At 60.1% G+C, this 19,986-nt stretch overlaps 1 protein-coding gene across 1 annotated transcript in view; it reads right to left on the bottom strand.

The window, feature by feature from the left end:
* Positions 1-19,782, bottom strand: part of CACNB4 (calcium voltage-gated channel auxiliary subunit beta 4) — a 221,948-nt gene extending 202,166 nt beyond the window's left edge. Inside the window, exons 1-2 of the mRNA XM_072789208.1 lie at positions 19,669-19,782; positions 19,352-19,435 (exon numbers count right to left, since the gene is read on the bottom strand). Coding sequence (XP_072645309.1) covers positions 19,352-19,435; positions 19,669-19,677 — 93 coding nt within the window. The 5' untranslated portion in view covers positions 19,678-19,782. The remainder of the gene's footprint in view (positions 1-19,351; positions 19,436-19,668) is intronic.
* Between the last annotated feature and the right edge of the window lie 204 nt (positions 19,783-19,986).

Below are 19,986 nucleotides of genomic sequence, written 5' to 3' on the forward strand. Positions count from 1 at the left end.
GGCCGCGGCCTCCAGAGCAGAGCAGCTCCCGGCCACGGCGAGGGCCTCAGGGCTGCGGGTGGCCTCCAGGTGGCTCACGGCCGCTGCGGGGACCTGGGGCCACGGCGCCTCCTGCTCTGGATGCACTGACCGGGACACGAACACTGCTGGGGAGGAGGAGGCTCAGAGGCTGTGGCCATGCGGCCCTGAGGCCCCACGGAGGGCCCGGCAGGAAAAGCAGTGGACGGGAGCGCGGTACCGCCGGGCCGGGGGCCTGGGGCCTGGGGCGGAGGGTGCTGGCCAGGGCCTCCTCTGGCCTCGGCCTCCCCCAGCCTCAGCCGCACTCTCCTCCAGCCTCGGCCTCCTCCGGCCTCAGCCTCCTCTGGCTTCAGCCTCCCCTCCGACCGCAGCCTCCTCCAGCCTCAGTCCCACCGCCTGCAGGCCCTGCCGTCCGGCCTCAGCCTCCTCCAGCCTCTGCCTCCTCCGGCCTCCGCCCCATCGCCTGCAGGCCCTGCCATCAGGCCGCACCACCGGGGGGCATCCAGGCCGTGGCCCCAATGGCACACCAGCCCCAGGCAGTAGCCCACTGAGCCCAAGGAGGGGCAAAGGTCCCAAAGCAAAAATGGGGGAACATCCAAACGACACAAGGGAGACCGGAAAGCTGCTCCCCCCAGTACCCCCCACCCCTGCCCTCAGCCCAGAAAAGGAAGCGTCCAGGGCTCCCCGCGCCCCGCGGGGCCAGGGTGTGCACAACCACAACCGCTCTCATTTTGTTCTCTGGGCCCAACACGCCGCAGCCGCGTCTCCCGGTGGGACACCACGTGTCCACAGCAGCCACTCGTGTGTCTTGAGCAAACGTCCCACCACCGTCCCCGACCCTCAGTCCGCGGTCACCTCCGAGCCCTGCTTCCAGGAACGCGCTCCTCTCTGATGCTCCCATTCTTAAGCCACCGCGCGCATCCTTAGCACACGCCTCAGCTCACCAGCAGCAGGCCCGGCCACCAGGTCCCCACCAGATGCGGGCCCTCGGGCCTCCGTCATCCTGCCCCCCCGCCGGCGGTGTTCACTGCACACGCGCGGCGCGTCGGACGCCTGTTCTGACCCCCCGCGAGGCCCAGTGACAAGGACACGCCAACCCCCTGCCTTCTTGGCACTTACGGTCCTGCAAGGACTGATGGGAAGGAAGAAGTGAGATGACGACGACGACGAAACTGGGTGATGTTTGGTAATAAAGGGACGTGACAGCAAGTACGCCCAGGAGGGGACCTGCCTTCGCTGAGCTCCAGGAGGCTCGTGGAGGAGCGGGAGCAGCCAGGGCAGGGCTGGGAGAGAGCACCGCAGGACGAGGGCAGGGTGCAAAGGCCCGGGGCCAGGACCGACCGAGGCTGAGAGTCCACGGGGAGGCCTTGGGGGAGGCCCCGGAGGGGAGTCCAGAGCGGCACGCGGGGGTGTGGGGGTGGCGCGGGGAACTAGCCGGCCGGGCAGGACTGCCGCGACGGTCGAGCCTTGGGGACAGTGAGCAGTGCGGATCACACCTCCCACGTGAAATCCATTTGGAGGCTTTCGAACGGGGGACGACACGGTCCGATCTCCTCTGTAAGAGCACGACTCCGGAGGTGGGCCCGGAACCCCAGAACGGGGCCGGCGGGGAGTGGGAGCAGGGAGACTCTGAGGGGAGCAAGAGGGAGGCGGGAGGCTCTCGGGAGAAGTCAGGGTGCTGGCAAGAGACGTGGAGAAGTGGACGGGTTGAGACGGCTTTGGGGACGGACCCGCTGCCGGGACCATCGGACTCGTCACTTGGGCATCATCCCAGGAGTCTTCCGTGAAGAGAGGATGTGGAGGGTGGCCTGCAGCGAGCGTACTCCACCGCCGTCCGCGGGCCCTGCGCCGCGCCTCCAGGGGCCCCCGGGAGCTCGAGGAGGACCCTGGAGGGCAGTTCAGGTGCAGTCCTCCTCTTCGGAGCACCTCCGAGTGTGGGATCACATCACGGGAGCATCTCCGAGTGTGCAGATCCCATCATGGGAGCACCTCCAAGTGTGCAGACCCTATCACAGGAGCACCTCCGAGTGTGCAGATCACATCACCAGAGATCCCACCCGCAGTTTCATTCGAAGGAATGTTTACGTCAAAGCCAAACTTGGCGAACCACTAGGGTGATAAGGCGGAGTCTGCCGGGCTGGCCCCAACATCCACTCTCTTTCCCGCCAGAAATAGCGCCACCACGATTTTTAGCCTTCGCGTGGCTCGACCACATTTCTTAGTCTCCTCTGAAGGCAGATGCAGCCTCACGACAAAGTTCAGGCCAATGGGTCTGGAGCACAAGAAATAGGTTTAACTTCTAGGTCATTCTCTTCAAAATGGAACTGCTCATTCTCTTCCTTCCCACTTGAGCTGCCAGGGAACGCTGAGGACTGGAGCAGCCACGCCAGACCCAGAGCTGGAATCTAAATGTTGAGAACAGCAGGGCCTGCCCTCCGGCCGGGGCCTTGAACACGGACCTCTCAGAACAGAGCCCCTGCCCCTGCGAACTGCCCAGCTCCCTGGACTGGTACGGGGCTCCGAAATACGCATCGTATCTTTCTGCTGCAGGGGCACGGCCGCAGGGGCACGGCCGCCTGGCATATGCCCAGGCAGAGCTTCAACGGCCAACGCACGGCCCGCCCGCGTGTCTCACCCCGTCTTCTGCAAGAAGTCAGACCCGCCAGGGAATGGAGTGCTCCAGCGGAGTGACAGCAGCAGCAGGGGAGCCCCCGCTAACCCGGGAGACACAGAGTACGAGCGCACGACGAGCCTTGTTGCTGTGGTCGTTGTTTCAGGGCAGACCTCGTTGCTGCAGCATCACCTCGCCCGTCCTGACTAAGCACATCCTGGCTGGAAACGGCTGCTCCGAGATCTTCCCCGGGGTGACCTGAGACCCGGGAGCAGCATCCACCGCCTGGGGAGTCCTGAAAGACTCAATGCCTCCGAAGTCATAATTTAATGAAGCTGGACCTACAGCCCGGGCCCGCGGATTTTTACATATTTACGTGGTGATCCTCACACGCAGCCAAGGTTGAGCACCACGGACATCTGCGGACCACGCAGCAACGGCTCCCTCACCAGCGCTTTTATTGAAGTGAACGCCAGCGTGATGAGGCCCGTCAGCCCTACGCTGAAGGATGCACAGGAACCCACGAGGAAGTGCCCCTGCACGGTCTAACACGGGAGGGCTTTCCCTCTAGCCTCATGCGGGAAGTGCTTGTGCTCTTCCTAAAGAACAACTTTGTTGTTGCGCCGGGACATTGTGAATCCTGTAAGCGATCATCCTTTCTTCTTCAGATCGTTCTTAGGAAGATGAGAGCCAGACTTGGGGTTCCACCAAGTAACCAGAGCCAGACTTGGGGTTCCCACCTAGCCAGCAACCAACATGTCACGTCCTGTGCACACAGTCTCACTTTGTTCCCTCCCTAGTTCGTTCTGTTGGCTTAGGATACCCTACAAGCTAATAGAAGTCATTTCTAGAACAAGGCAGGATATAAATATACGTTTAAATAATAAATGAGGAGCACGTGCCGCTGACGGGAAGAGAGATGAGAAAGTAGTCACGTGCCCTAACCCCGGCGCCTGGAAGCCCGTGAGATCCGTTAAAACACACCCACTGCAGTCCCCCTACTAAATAGTCAAGATCACTCAAAAACAGAAGCTCCTGCTCACTTACGGGAAGCTGGGAACCGAGCTGGGCTGCACGTGCTGAGCGCCGGCCCGAGCACCCAGGGGCAGCAGGACGGCCGGTGCCGCGAGCTGCCACTGCGGTGCTCTCCAACCATGACCGTCAATCTTGCGGCTCCGCTGCCTTCAGGAAGGCCCCTTTGTGCTCCTTTGTTGCCCCGGAGGAGCCCCGGCGGCTGCTGCTCTCCCGGCGCCTTCGTGATCTCAGCAGCGGGAGCCGCACCACCGAAGCCTCGGGACGTGCCCCGGCCAGCCGCCCGCTCGTCCTCAGGACTTCAGCCCGACGGCCCGCTCGGTGCTCCGCACGCCGTCCACGCCGGGAGCCGAGGCTGGAAAGGGCCCGAAACCCCAGCTCCCCCCGGCTGCCCCCGCCCGCAAGCTTCTGCACACCGCCTGCTGGCCACGCTCTACCGAGGATGCCGTGATCCCGTGCGGACTTGACGCTGAGCGGCCCTGCGGTTCCCGAGGTCACCTCCGCAGCTGGGTGACCCAGGACGACCCCAAGAACTAGCAGCTGAGCCGACCACACACATCTGCAGGCAAAGTCCTGTGAGACCCGAGTTTGAAGGGGCCGCAGAGGCCTCACCCCCCCCCCAAGCCCCCACTTTACAGACAGAAACACAGAGACCCGGGAAATCCTGATTCCGTGGTCATTCCCGTACTAACACTCGTGTCGTGGAAATTCACCGTCTACTCTGTTATTTGGCATGTGTCGTCTCGTTAGGAAACAAAGAAACCTGCGTGTGCCCCCGGCCGTGCCCTGAGTGGGGGGGTCTGCACACACCAGAAACAGAAGCCGGCTTCCCTCCTGCGGGAGCGCGAGGAGAGGCCAGCCGCTCCCCTGCACGGGCCGCCCCGATGGGCTAACCGGAGTCACCCACGCGAGCACAGGAGAGCCGAGCAGGGGCGGGAGACGCCCTGGTGAGGCCTGGAAGGAGCCACGCGTGATGCTGCGCAGGCCTGCCCAGGGCTTCTCGGTGCGTGGCCAGCACTCCCGTGTTCGCCTCGGCCACCTGTGCTCAGCGCGTGGATTCGCGGCCTACAGGGCCCTAACAGATGGGGCTCCAGAGCAAACCCTGCAAGGCCACGGGTGACCCCCCTCGCTCCCATCTGAAACGCGCTCCGCGGGCCACTGTCCTCCTCCCCAGGCACCCAGGGCCTCCTGTCCCAAGGCCTCGTCCGGACATGCTCGGCAGGCCCGGGCTAACCCCCAAGGTCAGCCAGCCCCCTGCAGCACCTGCCCCTTCCCTCTTCCTTCGTCTGTCCACCTCCCACGTCAAATCCGTAACACAGAAATGAAGGGAACTCCATAAATCGCGAGTATGTCACAGCAGAGCCTACCGAGGGCTGCACACTTGGGCGTGTCTGCCCTGAATCGGGCAGGACAACAGGCAGGCCCCGGCAGACAGAACCAAGCTCTGCGCACGCCCTGGGGCACATGGAGAATAACGCCTGCCCCCGTGGGACCCTACAGAGAATGCAGCCCCGAAGGACAGAGGTGGACTTGGCCAGGGACCGGGCGGCACGCAGGGCACAGGGCACGGGATGCGCCCACAGGTGAGGGCGTCTGGGGCACGGCTCGTGCCGGGGGCTGGGGAGCACGGTGCGGTGTGCCACCTTCTGGGGTCTGCCCGACAAGCGGCATCCCATTGGCAGAAAGCAGTTTCCCGCAGACAGAGGCGGAGCGAGTGCAGCAGGAGAGGCCCCCGAGGGCTGGGGCAGCAGCCATCAAGGGGGGACGGAGAGTGCGCAGCGGCAGGACTCCCAGAAATCACGGACGGGACAGCCGGAGGCAGATGCAGCCCATCCGTGGCAATGCCTGACAGCCTGTCTGCTCCCCCTTCCTCTTGTCCCATGTGATGTGCGCCCACAGAGCCAGGCGGCCAGGGACGGGCACACCAGGTGCTCGGAGGAGCACCCCGGGGGGCCCAGTCCCTGAGGCCGTCGGCTCTTTGTTTTGGCTCCGGTCAGGATCTCAGGGTCGTGAGATGGAGCCCCACAGCGGGCACCCGCACCCCGCAGGGAGTCTGCTTAAGATCCTCTCGCCCTCTCCCTCTGCCCCTCCCCTGCTTGCTCGAGTGCACGCTCTCAACTAAATAAATACAAACAAGGGGCACCTGGTGGCTCAGTGAGTGTCTGCCTGCGGCCCAGGGTTTGACCCCGGGGTCCCGGGATCGAGTCCCCTGTTGGGTCCCTGCAGGGAGCCTGCTTCTCCCTCTGCCTGGGTCTCTGCCTCTGTCTGTGTCTCTCATGAATAAGTAAATAAAATATTTAAAAAATAATAAATACAAACGGAAAAAGAAAGCCAGCAGATGCCAGAGAAGGCGACCCGGAGCCATGAGAGCTTTGTGGGGAAAGACTCCAGGGGGGGTTGACTGGATGGACCTGGAGGAAGCCCGGGACACCCGCTTGTCGCCAGGGCGGAGGGGGCGAGCTCGGGCGGGAAGGGGTGGCCGTGGGGAGGGCGCCTCGGGAGGCCGGGCTCGGCGGGGGCGCCTGGCCGAGCAGGACCCTGGCGGATGCTGCACACAGGAGGTCAGGCCGCGGTCTGGGGGCTGCAGCCCCGAGGCTCCCGGAACCCGCGCGTCCTCCTTTTCTCCAAGATCGCGCTCAGTTACTTGATAGAGAGAGCGCGGGGGCAGGGGGCGGCAGAGGGAGGGAGAAGCAGCTCCCGCGGGGCAGGGGATGCGCGGCTGGACCCCAGGACCCGGGTCACGCCCGAGCGGGCAGGCGCTGCCCCGACGGAGCCCCCGGGCGCCCGGCAAGCCAGGTCGGCACGGAGGCCGCCTCAAGCCCACGCCGGCCTGCAGCTCTGCAGCTGCTCGGCCCCAGCCGGTGGCGGAGGGAGACGCCCGGGGGCTGCAGGGCGCGCCAGGGAACCCCGCAGGTGCCCCGCAGGCCCCGCCTCCAGGCCACGCCCAGGCCACGCCCAGGCCACGCCCCCAGCCCCAGGCCACGCCCACTCCGGCCCGCCCAGACCCCCCCCCAACCCCCGCCGGGCCCCACCGCGGCTTCGCCCAACCCCCCAGCCCCACCCAGGCCCCCTAGGCCCCACCCCTGCCCCGCCCCAATCCCCGCCTGGCCCCGCCCAGGCCCCCTAACCCCGCCCCCACCTCCCCAGGCCCCGCCCATCTCCTGAGCCCCGCCCCCACCTCGCCCAGCCCCGCCTGGCCCCGCCCAGATCATAAGCCCCGCCCCCACCTCGCCCAGGCCCCGCCCCAGCCCCGCCCAGGCCCCGCCGGGCCCCACCCCAGCTCTGCCCAGCCCCGGCCTCACCCAGGCCTCCTAGGCCCCACCCAAGCCTCGCCCAGGCCCCTCCCCCAACCCCTGCCTGGCTCCGCCCAGACCCCCTAAGCCCCGCCCCCGTTTCGCCCCGGCCCCGCCCACACTCCAGGCCCCGCCCAGACCCCCAGGCCCCGCCCACACCCCCAGGCCCCGCCCACACCCCCAGGCCCCGCCCAGGCCAGGCCCGCGGCCCGCGCAGTATGCAAGGCCACAGTCCCCGGGGCCCTACCCAGGTGGATGCTTTTAGCGCATTTGTAAGTCAGATATATTTAGGTTTTGCCTGCTCACGCTTTTTAAATAACCTGCACAGCCACTGGAAAAAACAACACGAGTGGATGTACTCAGTGCCTCCAAATAATAGACCTAAGATGGGCTAAAATGGTAAATTTCCTGTTTATGTATATTTTGCCACAATAAAAAAAAACACGTAATTTTTTAAAAACCCAATGTCCTTCCTCTTTTTTTTTCTTTTTTTGCAATTAACACTTTTTACTCTTCTTATGTAGAAATAGTAAATCAAATACTTGGAAATAAGAGATTTGCATTTTATTGGGTTAGCTTAAACCCTGAGTATCTCCACTAAGGTAGAAATGGCAAGAATAGTAATAACACCCATGCTACAGTTACTCTTACAACGTGTATTTGACATCATTTTTATTGGTATCAGTTGGTTTAATTTTCATTTTATGGCATCAAATGAATTACTTATGTTAAAGGGAATGAATATGACAATCAATACCAAATGAAAAACTGAGCCTTCCCTACCAGGTCTCCCTACATCACGTAGACCAAAAGAATAAAAACTATCCCCCAAACTAAATCACCCCTCAAGCTTTCTGAAATTAGCAGAGAATATTTGCAGCTGACCTATTTCTCTCCCACACGACGGTGTTGATAATTGACTTCTGTCCCCCAGGGAAGTGCTCAAATATAATTGAGCAGCACCTGCCACACAGAGAGTACAGTTTTATGTACCCAATAATTCCCATAAATATCATACTTAACTCGGGACTCGAGCACTCTGCTCTCTCCTTAATCGTATCTCCCAAGGAATAAATATTTTGATTACCAGAGCTGAGTTATTATTATGAGTCTTAAGAGTCAATTTAAAAGATAAAATTTCAGAAGCATTTTGGATTCTAAGTATCGAAGACATTTCTATTATGAAAAAATATTGACAATGATGGCAATAACTACCTATAGTGCTCACTTTTTAAAGTCCAGTGATCTCATCCTATTATATAAATCTCCTTCTATAGATGAGAGTCACTCAGTTTTGTTCAGTCCTCATGACAAGGAGGCCAGGGTCAGGGATTTGATTTCCATGCAGGGCAAGTAGTTTTGCACCCCCCTCCCAAAAAATTCAGCTTTATGACTTGAGACTGTAGCTCTGCAATAAATATAAATATGATCGACTCCACTCAACACCATAACTTGAAAAGCTCTCTGGGACACAGGGTGAAGGGAAGGCAAGTCCCTCTGCACACGTGGGCTTAGACCAGGGGCTATAATGTGAACCTCTCAGGCTGGTGTAGAGAATGTCAAAAAAAAAAAAAAATGCTGAAGCCAATCACCAAAGATCCCATTTTATTGTATGACTCCAGTTATATGAAATGTCCAGCATAGGCAAAGCTATAAGCATAGAGACAAGTAAAAGGGTTGCCTAGGGGTGGGGAGGAAAGTGAATGGTAATGGGTACAGGTTGCCTTTGGGGGTGATGCAAATGTTCTAAAATGATGGATCCCTGGGAGGCTCACCAGTTGAGCACCTGCCTTCGGCCCAGGGTGTGATCCTGGGTCCCTGGGGGATCAAATCCTATATTGGGCTCCCCGCAGGGAGCCTGCTTCTCCCTCTGCCTGTGTCTCTGCCTCTCTGTGTCTCTCATGAATAAATAAATAAAATCTTTTTTAAAAAATCTAAAAAAAAGAAAATGTTCTAAAATGAGATCACAGTGACAAGAGAACACAGCCTCTGAATTCCTGAAGGAATAATGTCTCCCTCTCCGTCCCACACACACTAAGAGGCCAAATAGCAAAGCTGTGCCTTCAGACATTCCCGTCTTGACAGCGATCATCTCACCGACCTGTTTGATTTGGAAACATAATGAGCCCGTGAGCTGTGGACCCCGACACGGGGCCACTCGAGAAGACCGTACAGTGGCCCCGTAAATTCATCGACGTCAGCTACTAGGTGTTTCCATGACTGCTGGCCTTTCTAGTACTAAAAAAGGAACTGCAAAAAAAGTTTCCCAGGGAGGTTAAAACTAGCGTTATGACACGATGGGACACAGCGAGCGCTACGGCAAGTCACCATTTCTAGTGATTTTGACAACCCAGAAAAACGCAGGTTCTTTTCAGGTTTAGGTTCACAAAATACATCCTCTCTAAACAAAGACTAGTGTCACAGCTATTAGACTGCAGCCTGGGAGGGGCGCGGGGGGCTCGGTGGGTTAGGCCACAGCCTTCAGCTCAGGGCCGCCCGGGGCCTGGGATCGAGTCCCCAGGCGGGCTCCCCGCCCAGCAGGGACAGCCCGCTGCCCCCCCCACCCCCACTTCTGTGCTCGCTCTCACCCCCCCCACCCCCAAACAACAGCCCTGGAGAAAGATGCCTCCAGCAACAAAGAACGGGAAGTGAGGACTCAAGGGCTTGGGGCAGCGCGGGGGCAGCGAAGGGGTGCGGGGGGCGGGAAGCCACGGTTGGCGCCCTGACCCAGCGCCGCGGGCCTCCAGGCCACAGGCCGCCTCTGCCGTGTGCGCGGAGGGACAAGGGGCCCGGAGACGAGGGCTGGCGGCCGGTCACTCGGGAGGTGAGAAGTCGCCTCGGCCGGTCAGAAGCACGCCCCACGTTCAGGCCTGCGCGGCCTGCCGCTGTCCCTGCTGTGCCCAGCGCTGCACCCCGCGTTGCAGCCTCCGCATTGGCCCAGGGACCCGGGGTGCCCTGCACTCGGGCCCGTCACCGTCCCGCAGCCCCCGGGGTTGCCCTGCACTCAGGCCCGTCCCCGGGGTCATGGGCTCCCCGACGGCTGCCTCGGTCACAGGGCCAAGGGCGGACGACGCGGGCAGTGCAGCAGCTCTCATCTCTGGGTCTCCATGGGCTCCTCTGCGGGGACTGCGCCCAGGAGCACGCAAGGCTCCGTGGGACTGACAACCCCGGGGGTGCCCCGGGCCCTGCACCGACTCAGGACACCCACCAGGGGACACGCTCAGACGACCCACGCCGCTGAGGCCCGGGACACACTTGGCACAGACACTCCTGCTGGGGAGGAGGCTCCGGCCACGGGCGAGCCCCAGGACAGTGCTGCTGCACGCACAGGCCAGATGGCACGGGGGCCCGCACCTGCACCCGCACCCCTGCCCGCACCCGAGCCCGAGCCCACGCCCACACCCGCGCCCGCAGACCCCCCTGGACTCTCCGGCGAATCCCCCGGCCGGCTCCCGGGTCAGGGCTGGCACCTCCTCAGAGGCCGAGCTGCAGAAATGAGAGCAGGACATGGCCACAGCGGGGGGAGGACAGGAGCCTGGGCCAGAACCAGAGCGGGGGGCCCGGCCACCGCGACCCAGGGCACAGAGCCACCCAGCAGGGCTGCTTCCCGCACTCGGCCCGGCCCCGGGCCCCACTGAACCACGCCGCCTCCACCGCGCAGCCCGCTTCTCCCTGGGTGACCAAACAGGCGGACTCTGCCCCCAGCGCCTGGGCACCCCGGGTGGCCGCGGAGCCATTGGGTCCTCCGCAGCTTTGGTGCCCACACGGCGCCCTGTAACTTTCCAGAAAGATTACAATTTCAATCAAAATCTGTTTCAGTAAAACCTCCCCTTCCTCCACAGAAGGGTAACAGTTCTTCCCTCCGCAAACAGGACGTCGTAGGAACCCTGTGCGCCAAGGACAGGCCTTACAGGAGGGCACGAGGGGCTGGGGGACGGGTCCGCTGCCAGGAGCTCGCCTCCATGTATTCAGGCCCCAGAGCAGGAGCAAAGCAGCTGGCCCGAGAGGCCCTTCCTCCTGGGTCTCGACTAGGGAAGATGCATTCCCGAGCAAACTCTCCCCGAAGCCGCTGCGGGCCCTTCCCCCGGGCCCACTGTGACCCCACGATCCCACGGAGCCAGGAAGCCGACTTCCACTTCGCTAATGAAAACCTCCATGCAGCCAAAATAGAAGCCGGGGGTGCTGGTCCCATGGGGTTTCCCTCCAGGGCCCCCGCGCCCCCCTCCTCGGGAGGGCCAGGCCGCAGGCAGGTAGGCCAGGGCGCTGGGGCCTGGCGGCCGAGGGCAGGGGGCGCCCCCTCACTGCCCCCTCGGTGGCTTCCCCAGGGGAGGCCACATCTCCGTGTGTCTGTCCCCCTCGTTGTAACGGAGGCACCATCGACAGAGAGCGTCATGTTCGTCTTAGGCTAGGCCGGGGCGTATGGAGGGCGGCCCACGCGAGTGCAGCTGACGTCCGTCCCCGTGCGCACTCACACGCTCTTCCCTTGGGGCGACAGCTTTCGAGACCTACCCTCCCAGCAACGTTCAAGCTCACGATACGGCGTCGTCACCCACGGTCCCCCTGCCGCACGCCACCTGCTCTGTGACCGAAAGCGCGTCCCTTTGCCCCCCACCCATTTCACCCAGTCCCCCTCCGCGCCCCTGGCAGCCACTAACCTGCTCTCTGTATCTAGGAGCTTCCTTTTTCTGTTTTCCGGTTTTAGATTCCACAGACGACGGAGATCACACGGAATTTGTCTTATTATTTGACTTATTTCACTGAGCGTAATGCCTTTAAGGCTCATCCACGTTATCACAAATAGCAAGATTTCACTCTTTTTATGGCTAAATTATGTGCAAACACACACACGCCCCGTACCTTCTTCAGGCACCCGTCCACCCATGAGCACCGAGCTTGCTTCCGAGCCTTGGCTACCGTAGACACTGGACGCCACGAGCGTGGGGTAGGTTTGCGTTTTCATTTTCTTCAGCTAAATACCCAGAAGGGGCATTGCTAAATCACATGATATTCCTATTTTTTATTTTTTGAGGACTCTCTATACTGTTTTCAACAGTGGCTGCACCAATCCACACCCCCAACAGTGCAGCAGGGCTCCCTTCCTCTGTATCCTCACCGACATGTGTTGTTCCTCGTGTTTTTTAGGGTATCCGTCCTACAAGTGTGAGGTGCTGTCCTCTGTGGGTCTTGCTCCCAAGAACAGTGCCCCAGTGGCTCCAGCATCTACCAAATGACTCTGGCCCTTGGGCTGCAGTAACTTTCCTTGTCCTGCCAGCCTGGAGGTCACAGGGGCTTCCCACGGCTGCTGACCCACAGGGCCAGCTTCTGACCTCTCAGCATCGCCGCCCTAACCACGCCACTACATTCAAGCCTTTCGGGGTTTTGGGGGTTTTTTTTAAATATTTTTTTTTAAGTATTCATTCATGAGAGACACAGAAAGAGAGAGAGAGAGGCAGAGACCCAGGCAGAGGGAGAAGCAGGCTCCATGCGGGGAGCCCGACGGGGGACTCGGTCCCAGGACCCCGGGATCATGCCCTGGGCCGAAGGCGGCACTGAACCGCCGAGCCACCAGGGCTGCCCATTCAAGCCTTTCAGTTTTAAAATCGCAAGCAGTTTTGTTTCCTGGTTAGACTCTGGCTAATGCAAGACTCCTAAACACACAAACTTCCATGAACCATGCAAACAAAAATTCCATCTCATGGTAAAATTAGGGGGAAAAAAAACACCATAGTCTCGAGGTTCTCCAGTTGTTGCTTTGTTCTTCACAGTAACCACAGAAATTAAGGATACTTCTAGTATCGGGCGCCCGGATAGCTCAGTCAGTTAAGGGACAGACTCAGGTTGTGATCTCAAGGTCATGACACTGAGCCCTGCATCAGGCTCTGCAGTAAGTATGGAACCTATTTGGGATGCTCCCCCTCCCCCTCCCTCTGCCCCTCCTTGCTCAGGCACTGTCTCTCTTAAAAAAAAAATTATATATATATATACACACATATATATATATATTTCTGGGATCCAAGAGGAATAGCTCCATATGTCCTTTCCTGCATTCACATCTCTGTGCTTGTTTGTCCTGATTATTCAGGGATGAAGTATGACGTGACGGAAAAACTGGAGAATCTAAGTAAGGTCCCCTGTCTCGGTTCTACTACTGATGTGACGTCAATTCAGCCTTTATGTCCTTGGGTCTCCGTTTTATTCATCTGAAAATAAGGAACTGAAGCACCTTCTCTCTGCAATGTCTTCCTGTTATAAAACTCTGTGATTCTAAGTTTATGGATAGATTCTGCTCATATACACGCCTCTAGGCATATGATTATTCTTAGAGCGACCCAGGAAGCATACACCTTCTGTTGATGAATCTGCATTTTATTGGAGAAATGTGTCTCCAAATTAGAACCCGAAGAATTTTTTGCCAGTTTGTTTTATTATAGTATCAACTTAGTAACTAAATATGTTTTAAATCTCTAAATACAGTGTGGGTTTACTGAATTATGATCACGATCACTTGATTAGCATACTTTAAAAAAAGCCCAAGTTTCTTTGATCTAAAGTAAACGGTTCCAAAGGTGGCTGCAGTAATAGCAATATGCTCCTTTGTGAGGCGACCGTGCTGCACCCCATCAAAAGGGAGTCTATGTCCCGTCGAGCCCAGTCAGCCCCCGCCAGCCCTTCGTTCAGATTTGCGGGCTGCAACCCAGGTAATGTCACGTAGCTTGGAACAGTACATCTTGCAAAATCTGCAGCTTCATCCTTTACTTCTTGGGATGCCCCCGCCTGGACCCCGCCACCATGTTGTGAGGAAGCTCAATCAACCGTGCTGGGAGCCCAGGTGGAGGAAGACTGAGCCCCCTGCCAAAGCTCCCGTTGAGTTCTCAGCCAGCAGCCGGCACCAACTGCCAACCACACATGTGAGGCTATTTTAGATCTTTCATCCACACCAGTGCCCAGAGAACACCACACACAGCTATCTGGTCAGCACACACTGAAATTTAAAAAAAAAAAAAAATGTTGTTGCTTTAAGCTACTAAATTTGGGGAAGTTTCGTTAGGAGGAAATTTCTCCCTGTTAAATAGAGTTTAATGTTAGAGCAGAACCCCTTGCCTAAAATATACCAAGTCAGTCTTTCATCCACCTGCTCCTTCATTCCCTCAAATATTTATCAAACATCGACTACGCTAAATGCTGAGGATGCAGAGGAGACCAAATGGGGGCACGTCCCTGCCTACTATCTGGATGAGGGGACAGACAGTAACAGAGAAAGCAGATGATCGAGAATTGGTAAAATGCACTCCAGAACGAGGTAGGTGGTTAAGGAGCTGCTGTCATCAGAGAAATGAGAAAGAAGAGAGGCCTCCGGGCACCTGGCTGGCTCCGGTGGTGGAGCGTGCAACTCTTGATCTCAGGGTGGTGAGTTTGAGCCCCACCCTGAATGTAGAGATGACTTAAAAACAAAAAGATCTTCCAAAAAAAAAAACAAAAACTGAAGTGAACACTCAACTTAGGTCTCAAGGAAGACTAAACGTTAGGCAGTGGGGCGCCTGGGGGGCTCAGTGGTTGAGCGTCTGCCTTTGGCTCAGGGTGTGACCCTGGGGGACCCTGGGGGTCCCACATCGGGCTCCCCTGGGCTCCCCGCAGGGAGCCTCCTTCTCCCTCTGCCTGTGTCTCTGCCTCTCCCTGTGTGTCTCTCATGAATCAATCAATCAATAAATGAATCTTTAAAAAAAAAAAAGTGAACTGGGCAGAAGGGGGAGCAAGAGCCCTCCACACAGAGAGCTGAGCAGCTGCGAGGAGCCTCTGGCAGAAGAAAAGGGGGTGACTCAAGATCTATGTCCAAAGCTGAAGGATGATGGTTCAAGATGAGACTGGAAGCTAGCAGGGCCTGGTAAGACCTGCCGCCCTCGTAGGGGCAGCCCTGGCAGGAGGGTCACCGGGCCAACCGTACCCGACCAGATTCCCTCGCTGACCCCAGGGGGGGAACCTGGGAGGAACCGGAGCACTCCACCACGCAGACTCTGAGTGCAGCGACGCCTGGAGCGCTGCAATCCTGGGGCCCACGGCCGCGTCCTCGCTGCACCTCCCTGCGTCGCGTGCACACACCTATGTCTCCAGGAGTCGAGACCCGCTGGGCCCACGGGCTCGGTTTCCCTCGCCTCCGCATTCCCCTCATCGCATCTAGCAGAGCGCTGGACACACAGCAAATGTTTAATTGTTCCCTACAATTCCAGAACATGAGTAAGCAAGGCACTCACACTAGCCTGTCCGAAGTGATCTCCCGGGAGAAAATTCTACAGCCTCATTTGGAGAGCCATTCCGGTGGCAGCAACCCCCACGGAAGCCTTGCCCGAAAACGTGATTCCTTCCTGACGGCAGTGGCTGCGCCCCATCCTCAGGGAGGGGGACAGTCCATCACGCTCCCCAAGAGCCTCGGCGCGCCCTGGAGACGCTGCCGGCTCACCCCAGCTCTCCTCCGGTGCCAACACACTGCACCCTCTCACCTTCCGCAGGGACACCCCTTAGCTGTTCCCTGGAGTCACCCCCACCCCCGCGCCGGGCTGGGAGGCCAGCGGTCCAGCAGCCCCGAAACAAGGTCAACGATGCCTGAAGGGCTCCGAGCAGCGCTCAGAGCCCAGGCTCGCTCTCCTTCTCAGCGTGCTCGGTTTTGGGGCAACTCATGTGTGCACATGCATGTTGTGCGTGCACGTGCGCGCACACACACACACACACACACTTCAACTTCTGACCGGTTCAAAGAACAACCCGTTTTATAAGGGGAGCTTGCCAACTGGCCTCTGTTCTTCACCACCAGCCCCATCTTATCCACCTGCCTTCATACATCATTTGTGGCGGGGGGGGGGGGGGGAGAACTCTTGCCCTCCCTAATTCTGTAAATAATGTGACACCAGAAATGAGCAGCGCTATTTTTTGCTGGCATTCCCACTACCTTCTTCCTGTGTGAAGGCATCACGCAGACTGTGAAATAGCTCCAAGAAATTCCATCACTCCAACGTATCAAGAATTCACCAACAATAAATCACTGGTCATTCTACAAATAATGAGGCTCTAATAACATAAGCAGCTGTCGTGCTTTTTTTTTTTTTTCTTTAAGAAACTGGTTTTTGGCACTCAAGTGAAAACTCTTCAATTTCATTTCAAAAAACACTGTTAAATTCCGTTTGCAATGACTTTTCATCTCTCGTCAAAGAAACAGAAATCCCCTAGTTACTCTTACTGTAGCCATGGCAGCAGTCTATATTACGCCATTTAAACAAGATCAGGGGTAGGATACTTACTGAACTGCGAGAGGTGCTCACAAAAACCATGTGCAGTGTTTGCACAGAAAAAAAAGGAAGACTGTGTATATAATACAATTACAACTAACTCCTAAATTTAAATTAGACCATTTCATTGAACCAACAAACCCCAGTTTCAGAAAAACTAGTGAAATATGTGTCCTACAAATCTGTGTTGCTTAAAGTACTCCCAAAATTATTAGCATGCGATACTTTTGACATTTTTAAGGCAATACGCAGCAAGACACTTATCAAGAACTTATACATGCATTATCTCAATCATTTATTGGAGTAAATTGAGGAGGATATTAGGAAATATTGATTGTTTTGTTTGTGGTGATGTGTAGAGGAACTCAAAAGTTTTAGTCAAACCGTTCCCGGAATACACTGCTGTATAATTAGTATTTCTAAGAGTTTGCAACAATAAACTGCCAACAATAGGCATCTGCGAAATAAACATCAGGATCTCGGTCACAGGAGTCAAAGGCTGCTTAAAGACGAGGGATGCCTTTGCTTCATCAAACACGCAAATGATCTAAGCAAGCATTGCAAAGGGGATGGAACGCACTTTCAGGATGAAATCGGGATCCAAAATATATTTATTTTAATAAAGCAAATGCTTGGTGCTCACTGAATTCAACAGCAGTAGTAATCTGTTAGCAGAAAATGAATCTCCGCATAATAAATATTACCTAAATGTGTTTCATGAACCCTCTAGGACACGTCGGAGTCCAATTCTGAATCTAAAGCCCATCTGTCGTGGATAATGTGTTTAAATTGATCGCAAACACTCAGGAAACGCACCGCAGCTGCCATCGTTGGTTAAGAACCCATTACGCGGCGCTCTGGGCCCCCGAGGGAGAAGCACCGCAAGGGGCTCCGGCGCGGCAGCAGGCCCGGGGTCGAGGCGTCCCTAAGCCACCCCGGGCTCGCACCTCCGCGCCCGCCTCAGGGACAGACCCGGCGACTCGCTCTGCGCAGACCCCACAGCTCTGTGCAGGTGCTGTCTGCGCACACGGGCGGCAGGGGTCAGGGCCGCCCGGTCACGGTTAGGGACCTCGACGGCCGCCCTGGGTCACGGTTAGGGACCGGGACGGCTGAGCTGCCCCGGGTCACGGTTAGGGACCTTGACAGCCGCCCTGGGTCACGGTTAGGGACCTCCACGGTGGGGCCGCCCCGGGTCATGGTTAGGGACCTCGACGGCCGCCCTGGGTCACGGTTAGAGACCTGGACAGTGGGGCCGCCCCGGGTCACGGTTAGGGACCTCCACGGTGGGGCCGCCCCGGGTCACGGTTAGGGACCTTGACAGCCGCCCTGGGTCACGGTTAGGGACCTGGACGGCCGGGCTGCCCCGGGTCACGGTTAGGGACCTTGACAGCCGCCCCGGGTCACGGTTAGGGACCTTGACAGCCGCCCTGGGTCACGGTTAGGGACCTGGACGGCCGGGCTGCCCCGGGTCACGGTTAGGGACCTTGACAGCCGCCCTGGGTCACGGTTAGGGACCTGGACGGCCGGGCTGCCCCGGGTCACGGTTAGGGACCTTGACAGCCGCCCTGGGTCACGGTTAGAGACCTGGACAGTGGGGCCGCCCCGGGTCACGGTTAGGGACCTGGACGGCCGGGCTGCCCCGGGTCACGGTTAGGGACCTTGACAGCCGCCCTGGGTCACGGTTAGGGACCTGGACGGCCGGGCTGCCCCGGGTCACGGTTAGGGACCTTGACAGCCGCCCTGGGTCACGGTTAGGGACCTTGACAGCCGCCCCGGGTCACGGTTAGGGACCTTGACAGCCGCCCTGGGTCACGGTTAGGGACCTTGACAGCCGCCCCGGGTCACGGTTAGGGACCTTGACGGCCGCGCCCGCCGAGGGCAGCCGCCGACCCTAGCCCCCCCCGCCCCCCCCCGGTTCCAGGTGACCCCGACTTTCCGCTCCAGGTGCTTTCACTCGGCCAGAGCTCGCAGGAGCCTCGGTTACAGGGAGGCAGGTCGGCACCGCCCGAGCCGTCGCCCCGCGCCCGGGAAGCGCAGCTGCACCCTCGGCCCCAAGCCCGCTCCCGGCGCCCAGGCGGACCCGGGGGAGGGGAGGGGGGGACCGCGGCGCGGGGTCTGCGGGGGGCGCGGGGGCCGGACGGGGCGCCCCGGGGCACGGTTAGGGACCTCCACGGTGGGGCCGCCCCGGGTCACGGTTAGGGACCTTGACAGCCGCCCTGGGTCACGGTTAGGGACCTGGACGGCCGGGCTGCCCCGGGTCACGGTTAGGGACCTTGACAGCCGCCCCGGGTCACGGTTAGGGACCTTGACAGCCGCCCTGGGTCACGGTTAGGGACCTGGACGGCCGGGCTGCCCCGGGTCACGGTTAGGGACCTTGACAGCCGCCCTGGGTCACGGTTAGGGACCTGGACGGCCGGGCTGCCCCGGGTCACGGTTAGGGACCTTGACAGCCGCCCTGGGTCACGGTTAGAGACCTGGACAGTGGGGCCGCCCCGGGTCACGGTTAGGGACCTGGACGGCCGGGCTGCCCCGGGTCACGGTTAGGGACCTTGACAGCCGCCCTGGGTCACGGTTAGGGACCTGGACGGCCGGGCTGCCCCGGGTCACGGTTAGGGACCTTGACAGCCGCCCTGGGTCACGGTTAGGGACCTTGACAGCCGCCCCGGGTCACGGTTAGGGACCTTGACAGCCGCCCTGGGTCACGGTTAGGGACCTTGACAGCCGCCCCGGGTCACGGTTAGGGACCTTGACGGCCGCGCCCGCCGAGGGCAGCCGCCGACCCTAGCCCCCCCCGCCCCCCCCCGGTTCCAGGTGACCCCGACTTTCCGCTCCAGGTGCTTTCACTCGGCCAGAGCTCGCAGGAGCCTCGGTTACAGGGAGGCAGGTCGGCACCGCCCGAGCCGTCGCCCCGCGCCCGGGAAGCGCAGCTGCACCCTCGGCCCCAAGCCCGCTCCCGGCGCCCAGGCGGACCCGGGGGAGGGGAGGGGGGGACCGCGGCGCGGGGTCTGCGGGGGGCGCGGGGGCCGGACGGGGCGCCCCGGGGCACGGCCCGGCCCCCGCCCGCCGCCCCCCTCCCCGGCCCGCTGCCCGCCCTCCCCGCGCCCCCCGCGCCCCCCTACCTGTCTCAGGATGAAGCTGGTCGAGGTGGTGCTGCCATCGGATCTCTTCAGCCTGCTCCTCCGGGTCGTGGTGCCTCGGGCCACCTGGACTCGACACGCGGGGCCAGAGAAGCCGCTGAGCGCCCCGGCGTGGAGCCCGCGCCCCGGGACGGAGCCCCCGACCCGCCCCCCGGACCCCGGAGCCCGCGCCCCAGCCTCCTCCGCCGGGCCCGCGTGCGGCCCCCCCGGCCCCCCCGGCGCCCCCCGGCGCCCCCCGGCGCCCCCCCGCCCCCGACGGCTGCGCGGAGGCCCGGGAGGAGCGGCCCGCGAGCACCCACCACATCCATTAACAGGGAGTCTCGGGGTGCGGGGTCCGAGTCCCCGGCATCGGCTGGGGAAGGCTGCGGGCTCCGGAGCGGAGCGCGGACGCCGGCGAGGTGAGGAGGAGGGGGGAGGGGGAGGGGAGGAGCCGGGGAGGGGGGAGGAGCCGGGGGAGGAGCCGGGGAGGGGGGAGGAGCCGGGGAGGGGGGAGAGGCCGGGGAGGGGGAGGGAGGAGGGGCCGGGGAGGGAGGAGGAGGGGGGAGGGGGAGGGGGAGGAGGGGAGGGAGGAGGGCCGGGGGAGGAGCCGGGGAGGAGAGGAGGAGGAGGGGGGAGGG

This window comes from Canis lupus, chromosome 20, assembly GCF_048164855.1.
Source record: "Canis lupus baileyi chromosome 20, mCanLup2.hap1, whole genome shotgun sequence".
Taxonomy (NCBI): domain Eukaryota; kingdom Metazoa; phylum Chordata; class Mammalia; order Carnivora; family Canidae; genus Canis; species Canis lupus.